The 14,948-nt window shown below is 31.3% G+C and overlaps 1 protein-coding gene and 1 long non-coding RNA gene across 4 annotated transcripts; both read right to left on the bottom strand.

Moving 5' to 3' along the window:
- Positions 1-88: 88 nt before the first annotated feature.
- Positions 89-3,953, bottom strand: LOC121173882 (WAT1-related protein At4g08300). Its single transcript, XM_041011420.1, has 6 exons — positions 3,901-3,953; positions 2,821-2,891; positions 2,001-2,142; positions 1,824-1,886; positions 1,582-1,698; positions 89-95 (listed from the first exon to the last, which is right to left on the bottom strand). Exons 1-6 carry the CDS (start codon positions 3,951-3,953, stop codon positions 89-91), a joined length of 453 nt encoding a protein of 150 aa, XP_040867354.1.
- Positions 3,954-6,725: 2,772 nt separating this feature from the next.
- LOC102662180 (uncharacterized) lies at positions 6,726-13,864 on the bottom strand. Of its 3 annotated transcripts, none has more exons than XR_005889207.1 (6): positions 13,383-13,864; positions 13,044-13,191; positions 12,770-12,857; positions 9,945-11,409; positions 9,239-9,320; positions 6,726-6,997 (listed from the first exon to the last, which is right to left on the bottom strand). It is a non-coding gene; the product is annotated as an uncharacterized lncRNA (long non-coding RNA). The 3 variants fall into 3 exon arrangements; XR_005889208.1 differs by lacking the exon at positions 6,726-6,997 and adding an exon at positions 8,967-9,139; XR_419204.4 differs by lacking the exon at positions 6,726-6,997 and having other exon boundaries at positions 9,152-9,320.
- Between the last annotated feature and the right edge of the window lie 1,084 nt (positions 13,865-14,948).

Here is a 14,948-nt window from a genome sequence, read left to right as displayed (position 1 = left end):
AAGAAAACAAGGGAAGCAAATTCAAAAATAAAATGTACCTGCATGCTCATAATCCATTCTGCAAAATTGGCACCATAAATACCACATTTTATATCCTGCAAACCAGCAATATATGAATTAAGTTGAAATGAACAAATTGCTAGAAACTATAAATATAATCATATGCAAATATGAAATATCAAAATCATATAAAATAAGGATATCCATGTCAAAGAACCAAGCACTTGAACTCACATGACCATGGTTCTGATTCACTCTTGAGCTATTCATGCACATGCAGATAGCCACATTACCAAGAACATATGGTCATATGTCTCACATTACCATGGTTCTATTTTGAACGAAATAGCTATCTACCTCCTATCCTATTGAAACAGAATTGTTTAAAATATTTCATATGTCTCATTTAACTAGTCCTCCTCCGGTTAAACTACTTCCACTGCATTCCAACCCCATCCCTTTATCATGTACCGGGTAATAAGTCTCAACTCTTAAGTCAAACTAATGAAACTATGGACATTTAAATGGCAATATTTAAATTTGAGGAAACGATTTACATTTATAGTTGTAAATGAGTTTTCATTCAATATAACCTTTTTAATTAAATATTAAATGAGTGGGTAAAATTATTTTATATTATCAATACAAATATATTATACTAACATGAACTGAATATTATTCAACATAAGTAAAACAACTGAGTCTGTTGTAAGTATACTAAAAGTTTTAACTTCTAATTAAGTGTTTCATTTTAATTTTTCATAAATGAAAAATAAAAAATCATATACAAGTTTTAAAATAATTATTAAAAATCAATAATCATTAGATAATACTTCAATAATTAAGTTCTTTACTATTACTATGCTAAAGCATGGTTACGTTCTTTACTTGCTTTGTGTCACCACACAAACAAGAAAATTTTCTTGCTTTTTAAATTTCGTATTTTCAGTTCCACTTAAATTGCATGTCTCTCCTTTTCCTTAGCTTTCATGGAGCGTTTCTCGTTCTTCATTAACTCTCTTGTTCAATTCTTCTTCTTCTTTTTTTATGAAAATTTCTTAGATTTTTTTATTTAAATAATTAGAGGCTTCTGACAAATTCGGAATGCAAAATGATTTTAAAGGTTCAAAGGTAGCAAGCAAATATGCAAATGTGAGTAAATGTGAAAGATTTTATGGCAAGTGAGATTAAAGTTTCATAGATCGATGATTTTTTTAAAATAAATTTGTAATTTTTTGTGAAATATGATATTTTAATTGATAGTTTTATGTATAAAAGGTGAATTACACCTTTTCATTTTGAAAATTTTCCTGCGCATTACTAACATATCCCCTGATGGACCATTATTTAGAGTCTTTTTTATTTTTATATTAGATAAGCATGTAGGTAATTAAATACTATGAGTTAAAAACTTTTACGTTATGAGAAATTGTAAAAAAAAATATGACTGATGCGATCATATCAATTATGGTCGTAATGCTGATTGTGATGAATCAAAACACGTAGTCGCATCAACCATTACTATGATTGTGGAATTAGTGATACAAAAATATAACTCTTATTTGATTTATTATTACTTACCTTAGAATGACAGCCATCACAAAAGTAACAGAGTGAGCGGAGTTCATAACAGCAGATAGGAAAGATGCCGACGTGAATTTCATGCCCAAGAGGGCGAAGCACTGGTCCAGCATTATTCTGCAAGTAGTAACACCATATAAATAATTTATTTAACTATGTGCACTAAATACATAATAATTAATTAAAAATATCAGGAAGTATAATATAATTTCATATATATGTAAGTGTAGGATAATGATTACTCGAAGAAAGCCAGTGCCATAATCTCTGAAAATACCCAGAAAGTCATCTTGGGCCTAACTTTCCTGCAAATTAAAACAATATTTATTTTATTTTAATAGAGCTGAGTACTTTGATGTATATGCATGCATGCAAGGATCATGTTTATTACGAATGAATGATAGGTGAAGGGAAGAGACCTTTCAAGAACAAATGCGAAGGGAGCAAGAGATACAGAGGCGATGGCATTACGATAGACGATGAACACGTAATGGCTCATACCCTTCTTTATAGAATCCATCCCAAATATGAACATGCCAGCAGACCCAAATTGAACTGCCACTAACAGCAGATACGGCCTTGCATTTGTGAACATGCCAGCAGACCCAAAGTTTTTAAGTCATTCTATCTTTAAATTTTCCTAATAATAATAACAACAATTGCTCCCTCTGCCTCATTTGGAGAAGAGGTAAACCTGTAATCATATGTAAGCTCTTCCCACTGTTTAATGTCCCTCTTCGCAAATATTATAATATGTTCATCGACATTAACACTTATAACTCTGGAATAGCAATTTGGCTGCACTCAAACAAAAATTATAAGCAATTATTTTTTTCTTTAGCAACCAAAATAAGGCTGAATGAATTATTCCGTAAATAAACAAGTTGAATTGCAATATTTACAAACTAATGTCAAAAGCATAGGAGTCAATTCCATATAGTGGCACAGAGCAGCCATATAGAAGGTAGCAAGATGACATGTATTTTGAAGTCAAGGTACGCATTACATAAATTCTGACGAGAGAGAAGCTCTGATCCAGAATTGAATCCCACATAGCTTGTGTCAAATTCTTTCTTAAACATGAGTCGCCTAATATTTGAATAGAGATTTAGCTCACATATAGCATCTAATAAACAACTAAGTACCAGTATATTGTTAATCCCACATAGCTTTTTCCCTTTTTTCTTTTTATCTAATGTTTTCCTCTGAAAGCCAGTGAAAATAATAATAATAATTTACCTGGATCTATTCCATCAGTGTTTGGTGAGTCAACTGGAGCAAGAATGGTCAGCCCTTGAATTATAATGCCACTGCAGAGATAGGAGATAATAAGAATAAAAGAAAATACTGTAAATTAAGATTAATCCACCAACTATCTAATCAACCTTGTTTAGTTATGACAAAAAACACATACTTCCTAACCCTAACTCTTTCAATCAGCATTTCTCTCTCTAAAATTTGTCTCCAAATCACAAACACACCCATTCCACACACACAATACAAATATTAATTGACCTTTCAATAAATGAGTGGTCCCTACAAATCCTTTTGAATCTAACTGACTCATTTTAAAACTCATAGCTAATTGTATCTAGTTGTGTAGCAATCACTACTCAAAACAAAACAAAAAAGAAAAAAATAAAAGAGAATGAACTAGAAAGTAGGGGTTCAGTTAAACCATTCACAATCAACATTCTTATTTCAATTCAAATTTCAAAATAAAACTCAGCAAGTAACAGCAACATGCCATTTAACCTGCGCATCAATCTCAAACCCTATGTTAATTGCTGCGTGTCCAGAACGAAGAAGAAGAAGATGATGATATATCATATGGCTACACACTCTCTTTACCCAAACACGAATAGATAAACACGCAAACCAAGGGCATGGAAATCGAACTATTACATTATATATGCAACAAGTCAGGCAAAGTATAAATAAAAACAAATAATAATATAATAATATACAAAAGCTGAAGCATATAGAAAACTGAATCAAGTTCAGATAAGTTTGCAATGTAACTGAAATTTCTCCTGATGCGTTAATCAATCAATCAAATTATTCTTCGCAGTGTAAAACACGTAAGAAGAAGAAAAAAAGAGGGGAAAATGAAAAATAAAAGGGAAAATTGCGAAGGAATTGCAAAAAAAAAAGAAAAAAAAAAGGAAAAGCGTGATTGAGGAATTGCCTGAGAGAAGAAGGGAAACAAAAGGGGAAAGGAAGAAAAGAGAGAAGGGATCTACCTTGTAATGTTGGGGCAGACGGATGTGTTTTGAACGTTTGCGTCTGCGGGTTATTTTGGTGAAACTAAACTAGTACCTTCTCTGCATCAATTCAAAGGCCCGGTCCATAATCCAAAGGCTTGTGGCCATTTTGGAGTTTGATTTCAAGATAAAATGAATATCATTGCTAAAACTAACAAGAAATTGCCATAAAAAATAATGTTAATCTAAATTAAAATTTAATATTACTAATTAATATATTTTATCTTTAAAATTTTGAACAATTATTAACTAAAAATTAATTTAAATTGAATGGTTATTTTTTGAGATTGAGTATTTACTAAAAAAACAAGAGATTAATATTCAAATTTAAACAGTCTTAACGAGTTTTACCTACACCAACAATCGTAGGTACAAGACTTTTGAGGTTATACCTACATTAACCAATTATAGGCACATGTGTTATGAACTTTTATCTACATCACGTAGTTGTAGGTATAAGTTTTTTAGAATTTTGCCTACACTGTGGCTTTTGTAGGTGAAAATCCTTTTGAGTTTTACCTACACTAATCAACCATAGACACAAGTTTTTTGGAGTTTTACCTACACAATGTAATTGTAGGTAGAAGTCTTTTTTCAGTTTTAATGAATTTACTTACACCAAATAATGATTGGTACAAATGGTTGAGTTTTACCTACATTAGTCATTTGTAGGTAGAAGTATTTTTAAGATTTACCTACACTAATTAATGTCTGTAGGAAAAAAGCGTCTGTAGGTATATGTCATTTTTCTTGTAGTGAGACTTTGTGGACTCACATGAATAAGACACATGTAGTCCATTATAAGAATTGGATCATAATAGAACTAGGCATTTTAATTTGGACTTTAAGCATTTATTTTCTCGCAATTCAATTTTAGTGATGATAAAAGATTAAACATAAAAAAAAATTAAGTGTTTAAATGAAGTCTATCCTTTGCATACATATCCATATTCATTGTGAATAATTGGTCCTTTTTTTGTTGCTAGTTTTCCGTCGTGTAAGAAGTTAATTAGGTGATTTAGTAATTTGCAGGTCGCAAATAGGATTGCAAGTTGTTAAGTCAAAAGAGATTAATGTCTTAAAGACAAATCAAGACTCCTAATTATTTTGATTAGATACAAATAAACACAACTAATAAAAGTTGTGTCGATGTGTTATCACATCATGATTTATATTTTTGCATTCACTACCACAAAAATGATCTTCTACGGCACATGTTTTATGACAATTGTACAAAAACCGATGTCGTAAGTAAAGCGGTGACATTTTTTTAAATAACTAAAACTTTTTAAAGACGGTGTTGCCAAAACCATATTTGAAAACGCATTATGACATCAGTTCTTGTTGAACCAACATAGAATGCGAGAATACAATGTATTCAGGGAATGCGCGAAGTGGCTCTCGCTCAACTTATTTTCATCTTCTTTTTAATCTCTCTCTCCCTTAGTTTTAGAAAACCCTAAATTCTCCTCCTCGCTCTCTCTCTCTCTCTTTGTTTGCGCCTCCATCGTCGTGGAGATCCCCATAGAACTGGTGAAGATATATAGGCACATGTGTTCATTGCTCACGAGATTGAGTTGGATTCTTCATCGCCAGAAGCTATCCTCTTTCTCGTTCCTTCGCGACTGCTCTTTGGTGTTGTCGCCGTTCTTTGTCCTAGTCTCTTTCTCTCTTGTCGCTTCTTTGCAAGTTAGCTGGGACATCCACCAAGGAAAACAATGTACTGGTAGTTTTTTTTTTTTACCATTTCCCCCCGTTTTTTCAATGTCTCCTTGCTTCACTGTCGCTTCTTCTGCCATTTTTTCCCTTTGAAGAAACTTTTCATTTAGTTTTATATGATGCACTGATACAATACCTAAGTTGCCTTTCATCTTATGTCATTCTCTTTTGGGCAATTCATAAACTTTGTTCAATGACCCTCCCTGTTCCAAGCCCTTCTTTTTGTGTCTTTGTTGCACAATAAGAAAGGGATCATCACATTGCATGTCAAAAGTTTTGAACTTGATTGAGTAATTTATTTATGGTGCTGCTGATAGATGGACTCAAGAGTTATTCTTCTTCTACCTTTATAAATTGATTATTTAGTTTTGTGTATTTGAATGACAGTGAAGAACAATGAGGAAGCTTAAGTTTCGATGAAAGAAGCTTTTGAAGAAGGTTAATTTTTTGGAATGGAAGAGGGAAGGGGGTCATAGAGAGAACCTCATTATGCAACGCTACCATGTTACTGGACGGGACGATTACAAAAAGTATTATTTATATTTTCTCATGCTATGCAATTTCTTGTGTTTTAGATTAGCTTTTAGCTGACACATTTTATTTTTTTGACTATGGGATGGTGGAAATGTGAATAGATATTCAGGTTTATGCCATATGGTTCAGCAATTAGTAAACATATTGACACAGATGGACCCAGAGGATCCCTTTTGGGTTGATATGACTGATGAGCTTTTGGAGAAACTGTAAGTTCATTTTTATTCACTCCCTTATCATGTGAACTTTTAAACATTTTATTGAGCCCATTTAGACATATAGTTCTATTGGAGTGCAAAGTTTAAATATATGCCTCGAGAAATTATGTTAATTCTTAATTAGTAATGAATATCCTCTTTTGTAATTATACTAGCTCTTATACTTTCATATTTACATTTTCTATTATGCCTTTGAAACAATTTATACTTCAATGTTGTTCTGAGACTCCTCAAATCTATTTGTGTTTCAGCCATTCATTTGAACTGGATTGGTGTAGTTGATATGGAATTGTTTACTTGAATTCAATTATAAACAAAGAAGCAATTTTATATATAAGTTGTTTGATGGATTTTATTAACCATTTATGTTATAAGTAGAAAATACACATGATCAAACAAAATATGATAGAACATTGATAAATTAGTAAAATAGAATACTGAACATAGTATATCAGTTTCCATCAAAATATAATAAAAATTGGTGCACTAATTGTAATGACACTCGGGTGCTTTTGGTTTTCGCTTGATGACCATAGGTTTGCTATGTAAATTTTAAGTTGGTATAAAATACTTGAATGGATGTAACTGCATTTTGAGAAGTATAAGTTAGCCTTACAGCCTCCTCAAATAGAAAGATTGTATTGATTTAGGGACCACTTTTTATTTCTTCTTGGTATTAGCCTGAAATAGAGAGGAGACAAATAAATGATATGAATTGCTAGTATTATTTTCTAACAAATCTTTTTCTTGTTTTTGGGTGAAAAATATAGAGGCACATGTGTTCGTTACATTTGAATATGAAATTAATATTTTACATGTATGTATATAAATGAATATTAAATCTCACCTTGGTTATTGTAGGCAAGCACTCATTCCATTGAAAAAGCCTTTAAAATTTTAGTATTTGATCGTTTGCAGAGGGTCCAAATTGGGGAACAAATATCACTAGTTAGGTTTGTCTTTACCAGCATCAGTTAAAAAAGATTTACTTTTTAGTGTCATTGATCATGCTAAAAGTCTTTACTTTTGAATACTTATATTGCTTATTATGGAAGAAAGGATGAATATTCCATGGCTGCGGGCTACATGGACGCTATAGTGCATTATTATTTGTTTGAGTACCATAAGATGACTTAATAATTATTTTTTTTATACGGTAGTACCCTAGACCCTTCTTTATTTTTTCTCAAGAAAATTAATTACTATAAACTACACGTAAGCTCCAAGAAATGTGTGTTTAATTTGGTTTCAGGTCCATGAGTCAAAAATTGATGATTTAAACAAGGATGCAATTCCTGGAGCAAAGGATGCAGTGAGAATTGATTTGGTGGGAGGCTATGCTATTAAAAAGGTGACATCAGAAAGAAGTGCAATATGGATTAATTCTTTCATCATATTCTTCTTGCAGTGAGAGTGCAAATGAATATATAGATGATGAAGATGTCAGGTTTACAAGATTCATATTTAGATTGTATATTTTTTAATTCTTATTCCTAATAAAATTCCTTTCAATCAAACTTATGTGTTTGTATATATCACTGTTTACTTCCTCTTTTAATATTTAGTTGCATGATTGTCTAACCTTGAATTTTCTATTTCTTTTAAGCTTGTCCAAAACTAAGATAGATTAAAAGAGAGGGAAGAAAATGTCAAGGTATACCCAAATAAATATCTTGTCACTACTAAAAAAAAGTTTTTTTACGACGGTTAATAAGTACATTTAATAATGGTTATCAATTGTCGTTGTTTAAAATATCGCTAAAATAAAATTGGTTTTTAGGACGGTTATTATAATAATCGTCTTTGAATATACGAACCTTTTAAAGACAGTTATTAACTAATAACCGTTTTTGTATGCTGTGTCAGCATTTACATTCAAAGACGGTTATTTCGTAATAACCGTCTTTGAATGTAAAAACCAAAAACCTTTCAAAGAAGGTTATTATGAAATAATCGTCTTTTATTGTCAAACGAAGAAACCTTTCAAAGACGGTTATTTCGAAATAATCGTCTTTAAATGTGAAAACCAAAAACTTTTCAAAGACGGTTATTATGAAATAACTGTCTTTGAATGTCAAACGAAGAAACCTTTCAAAGACTGTTATTTCGTAGTAACCATCTTTGAATGTCAAAGTAAAAACTTTTCAAAGATGATTATTTCGTAATAACCGTCTTAGAAAGAACATCGAAAGTGACAAATTATGAGACATTAAAATTGATATCCAGGTACTAAAATTGATATCCAACTTAGTACGTACTAAAACTATCAGACATTAAAATACAATTATGGGTTTGATGACAAGTCATCATTTAAAAACTCCATGCATGAAACAATACAAGAAAGAACATACATATTTAAGATGTTACTTCCGTAAATGCCAGCAGCCTACAAGTTTTTTTTTGTTTCCCCTACGGATTTCTCATGCTAATTGGTATTTCAGTCACTATGACAAGAAGTTTCCTTAATATTAATAATCAATAAAGAGTATACACTATTCATTTCAATAAAAGAACAACATAACATTGATTGCTAAAAAAATATAGAAAGAACATACATATCAATACCAATTAAAACAAGAGTTTAATAAATATGAACAGTCAGTGTAAAAAATTTACACTGTTAATCAGAAATCATCCTTTTGTATGACTTTTAAGGTAGTTATTTTGAAAATCAAACAAACTTATGTTGAACATGGCTGACGGTTTGAAATTAAGTAACACTGTGTCAATATAACAATTCTTACAATTCTTTACACTATCAGTGTTTATTATATTCTTAAAACAAAATCCTACTTGAACACACACACATATACACACCAAGATCTGAAATTAAATTAAAAAAAAAGGTTATGGATATATATAGCATAGAACAATAAAGCAAAGTAAGAGAGAACAAAGTCAGCATGGATCGTGAAAGCTTACCAAGTAAAAGACAATCATATTTTGGCTTTGGAACTTCCTGGAACTTATGCCTGTCTTCCATTTTGACCTGAATTTCTTAGACCTAATTAAAATTACAAGATGTCAAAACCACACTAAGACAGAGAAAAATAAAACAAAATCAATAAATGTAATCGTGTTGGGCAAAATTCTGAACAAAATCAATAATACCAAAATCATTATTAATGACTTTTAAAGTAAAAATCAATAAATTTATCTCATATTATACTATATAATTGAATAAGACAAATGTTATCAACAAATTTGTTAATATATTATTATTAGACTCAATCATTATTTTATTAATTAAAATTTATTAAAAATTATAAAATTCTATTTATCTCACGTTTCATTTAATTAGACTCAATCATTATTTTACAATAAATTCTAAGGTACAAGAAAACAGGTGGATTAAGAGGAGTGTAGTAGAAAAGAAAACTTAATAGACCATTTCAAATTACTAGTGTGAATAATTATGACCAAAGTGATGTGTAATGAAAAAAAATAATAACACTCAATTTCATATATTATGTATTGATTAGTTAAGATTATAATAGTCTTAATCACATAATTTTTCGTTAGAGAATATATTACTAGCGTTCCTTATTCAATAATATAATTAATTTATTTTATATTTTTACACAAACTAAAAATATGTTTAACCATGAGAAAGTTAACGGTAACGTACCAGTTCCTCCCTATGACCTCCTTTGATGTATAGCGCGTCATCTTGAAAAACCCGACACTGGCATACATGATCGGGTAATCGGGTTTGGTAGCGTCCGAAACCACATCTGTTGAAACACCGACACAACGTCCCTCACTCTTCAGCTTTGTTGGGTTCAATGGGCGCCCGCTGACTCGAGAAGCTTCTCCAATAAATGTTATATGAACAAATAAAATATTTTTTTAGCACGGATGAAATATTACCTTATAAGTAGAAGAGAAACAATATATAAATTCTTACATTGTCTAGAAAAGGGTAAAATTCAACAAAAACTTTAAGAATAAAAGAAAAAAAATAAACTTTGAAGCTGGTGTTTTAAAAACTTGCTTGAAGTATAGTCTTAAAAAAATACTATAATTTATTAAAAAAATTGATTACCAAACAATTTAAATTAGATTAAACAAGTTATTTAATTAGTAAATAATACTAAAAATCATACTAGCTGTTGATAATTTCAGTGGGAGAGAGAGAAAGTGAGAGAGACCTTTAGAAGGGGCTCTGGAATGTAAGTTAATTCATTGGTCACCAAGATCCAAATTTCATGGAGCAAGTAAGTTAATTCATTGGTCACCGAGATCCAAATTTCATAGAGCAAAATAAATTATCACAAAGCAATTGCATACAAAAGGCCTAATATAAAAGCAATTAATTTCTAAATTTTATTTATTTTTAAAATAAAGCAACATCGAAAACATAGGTGGAGGGTGAGACTTGGATGGATTATAGCTATAAGTAACATCATGTGATTATGGAAAGTAAAAAAAATGCATGTCCAATAATTTTGACCAGGTCACATCATTCATAGACATTAATCATAACTAATTACTATTTCATAGGCGGCATACATTAATTTCTAATTTCAAATGACTGCTAAGTCCTCTCGCAACTAAAGTTGATGGTTACCTCCAAATAGTGAGACAAGACAATCAAAGTCTTGAACTGCTCCTCCATTTGCTAGGATTCATTTAAAAAAAAAACATAAACTGAAAGGACCTCACAACTTAGATTGATAAAAGCTAAAGAGTTAGTAATCTGAATCAATAATAAAAGGAATAATAGATGAATTGATTGGCTAATTTCGTGGACTGCATGTGAAGGAATTGACAAAATCAATATTCTAATGCTTCTTCTCTTGAATTTTTTATTTTTTTTTATTGATATCCCTTCCCTTATTTACTGATTCAATCAATATCTTACTTGTAGAACTTGGTATACTTGGAGCATCTTTATTAGTTAAAAATGTAAACACGGTGTCATCATTGGCAATGGCTTCATACTGTGCATCAAAGTTATCAATAAGTTTGGCCAATAGGAGGAGGGAATTTCCATTCCGAAAGTCTTCCAGCGCATTAGGAAGTTTGGACAAGTCGTAGTAGTAAAGTTTGTTAACTGGATCGCACCCTTCTGCAATATGGAGACGGATGTACTGCATAATCAACAAAAACTGAGAGTCAGATTCATGTGAAATTTTAAATCATGCATAAAATTCATTGTAGTTTTGTTACTGCACTTGATGAAAAAAATCAAATTATACTCACTACATGCTCGGTTTGCAAAGTTATGAATTAATCATATTTCCTACAATCTTCTCTTAGTTCTATAATGCTATGTATGAACATAGATTCAGGATTTTAAGAAATTTTTTAAGTCAAGATGCTTCAAGATAATATTTTTCTGATATTAAATAAGAAATTGTTAAAACCATCAGAGTAAAGCTCCAGGTTTTAAGTCAAGATGCTTGAAGAAAAACAAATTTCTGCTGAGCAAAAACATTTTATCATAGTAATATTCAATATAATACTCAGCCACTTAACCATACCATAATGCTAAATTGGAAAGGCTTAAATATATTTTTGGTCCTTGATAATAAAATGCATTTTGGTTTTAGTCCCTATAAAAAATTTATTTGTTTTTAATTCCTAAAAAATTACAAAAATCATGCACTTTAAGTCCTTGCTAAATGAGGAACCTCCAGAAGTGAGAAAAACCAAATCCTGTATTTCAGGGAAAGACACAAAGTTTGTTGAATACTAGAGGCAACACAAGGCTTCCATTGAATATCAATCGATACTAAGAACAAAGTGCAGGAAAGTTTACAATGGTCGTGGTTTCAATTAAAAAATGAAACATTTTTCTCAGTCAACACTCAACAGTAGTCAAATCTATAAATTAAATATAAAAAGACAGGAAGAAAAAAAAAGAAGAAAAATATAGCATATTTGAAGCAAGCAAAGAGAGTGGAGAATTTTTATGCAACTATAATACTGATATATCTATACCAGAAATTTGAGGAACGTTGAATGATCTAAAAAGAGAATCGGTAGAACACAAGAAAATAAGCAAATATTATGAATGAAAGTAGAAAGGAGAGCCTGAACTCTTACAAGGAACCACCAGAAAACTATTTCTCAGCTAACAATAACCAAAATAACAAACCATCTCCTCTCTACACTCCCCCTCCCCAATAACCATGTTGTATGGCCTAACAAACTTGCCAACTTAGAAATTGTAAATAATGTGGCACCAATAGGAGGGAGTGCTAGAAAAATGCTCTTCACAAAAGCTTTTTTAACAAATCCAAAGTTTTCACAGCTTGTAGCATTTTCCTATTACTATATTTGAAGTATTTTTAATAATTAATTCTACATATTTTCAAGTGGCATAGATGTTTATCTCCATCAAAATATCAACATATCACCATCAGAGCAATGATCAGTGACTAGACATACAGAACAACCCCCATGTGGGTCAGTGTCAAAATAAATAAATAAAGCAATGAATTATACCACTGAACAAAATCAATGCCCCCGTCCATGCATTCCCTAAAGCACTCCATGCCCCAGAAGCAAAAGTCTCCACAGAATTATCAAAAACCTTCAAAATGAAAAGATTTTTTTATTGAAAAAATTACTGAATTCAACAACATTCTTATGAATTTGGTTAACAGATTTAAGAAAAAGAAAATCCATTATTCTTTAGGCTTTAAAACTTACTTCAATATCAGTAGTTACTCTTGTAGTCCCACTACTCCATTTTTGAAGTACCAAATAGAAATCATACCTATAAGAAGCTTCTCAGTCAATTCCACGAATCAAGAAGTAGGGCACAAAGTCCTCACTATTTTCTTCTTCGGAACACACCCATCATCAGCCTCTGCTTCAAGATCCCTTTGATGTCTATGTTCGTCATTCCTTTGCTTTACTTATCTCTACACAACACACCACAAATATGATAATGAGACATCTAAGTAAACAAAAAACTTTCGAAACTGAGATATACCGTACAAGCAAGACAAGACATGGTACAACACCAACCTTTGCCTTCAAAACCTAACCTCATTCTCACTCGCAAACGCAAGGTTTAGGTTACAAAGGATTACAATTACTACTATTTATTTACCTCAACCTTCCTTTCATGCTGTAATGTGAGTGTTGGGCTTCGACCTTAGGTTTTTTCCTCTTTCAAACAACACCAAACACAAGTGTGATTTTTATTTACCACAAAGTTGATGATTCCTGCCAACACGCATCTGTCGTTGAGGCTGATTCCGACTGTGGTGTAGATCTTATGGTTGTTCGGCGTCGGAGCACAAAAAACGTAGGAATGTGAGACAGAGAGAGTGTGTGTGGTTTGTTTCTAGCGATTTTGGAATTATGTGTGAGGCATGAAGAAGTGTATATGAGTGTGAGAAGAAGTCGAGGTGCTAGCAGTGCCAACTCCCTCAATGTCGCGACAAAGAAGTCGCAGCACAAGCTCCATGCCACGACGAAGAAGTCGAGGGGACGAAGGAACGCGAGAATGAGAGAAAGAAAAATTAATGACCATTGCACTCCCAAAGAGAGCGAGAAATCGAAAAATTAAAAATAGTAGTTTAAACATGATTTTTTCGAATAAGCGCTCACAATTCTACGATGGTTATTCGAAAACCGTCTTAGTTGTTAATGAAGTAATGAAGTTAATTACAACATTGCCACTGGATAGTATTCAAAGATAGTCTCTGAATAAACTGCTGTTGTTGGCAAGTCGTAATAAGCTATTATTGTAGTAGTGTGTTTTTAGTCTTTACAACAAAAAGGTTGCTTCTTTAACATTGTTTAAAAGAAGAGGGTAAATAAAATAAAAATTAGTCATGGTGATAGAGGTGTTGTGGCTGTAGTAGAGGAAATCAAATTACCCGAGTTCTTAAATATAAAACAATACACCAATAAATAAAAAAATTGAAACTAACCACTAATAGAGAGAATGTCATGTTTTTTAATGACTAGAATTTCATTTGGTTAAAATATAATTTGGCCCCTCATCTGAATTTTTTGCTTCAATTTTATCTCTTTATTTTAATTTTTTTTTACTTTGGTCCCTTAAGTGTTTTTTGTTAGACCAAAATGGTTATTTTATAGAAGGACTAACTTGGTGTAGCATACCTACCTTAAGAGACCAAAATTATATTATAATGTAAAATTAGTTATACTTGTAAACTGTAGAAAACAATAGTCTTGTAATTACAAAGCCTATAAATAGATATTTTGCAAATACATTCAAGAAAAAGAATAATAATGGAAAGATGCTCTTCTTCAAGTCCTTTGATTTTTTTAAAAGAAAGGAATAGAATAAGAACACATTCTGTTTTGTCTTGTCTGGTAAGTTTTGGTGCTTATTAGTTTAACAATGCATAACAGTAGGCTTTCCTTTTTACAGACCTTGTGCCTTGAGTCCAACCATACTAACATTTCCTTATCAGGTATTTGTCCATGGGCATATACCATAATACTACAATTGGGGAGTGGATACATGGATGAGTTGTGGGCTGCCACGTGGTCTCTAAGGTAAATTTTTCTTCAATTTTTTTCCATGAATAAATGTTAAATTTATTAATTTTATTAGAAATGTCAATTTAAAGAAATTCAAATCCATTATCTTTTTTTCCTTCTTCCTTCATCCTTTTTCAGTTACTACACCCTCTTATGC

The sequence above is a fragment of the Glycine max genome, chromosome 17 (assembly GCF_000004515.6).
Source record: "Glycine max cultivar Williams 82 chromosome 17, Glycine_max_v4.0, whole genome shotgun sequence".
NCBI classification, from domain to species: Eukaryota; Viridiplantae; Streptophyta; class Magnoliopsida; order Fabales; family Fabaceae; genus Glycine; species Glycine max.
Note: the sequence above shows the minus strand (reverse complement) of the source record. Positions and strands in the feature narration are given on the sequence as shown.

Excerpts from the sequence above, each read along its gene's own strand:
- LOC121173882 (XM_041011420.1), bottom strand. The coding sequence starts at position 3,953 with ATGGCCACAAGCCTTTGGATTATGGACCGGGCCTTTGAATTGATGCAG. Across the intron at positions 2,892-3,900 it reads TTTGAATTGATGCAGAGAAG|TGGCATTATAATTCAAGGGC; the intron begins GTACTAGTTTAG and ends CTATCTCTGCAG. Across the intron at positions 2,143-2,820 it reads CACTGATGGAATAGATCCAG|TGGCAGTTCAATTTGGGTCT; the intron begins GTAAATTATTAT and ends ATCTGCTGTTAG.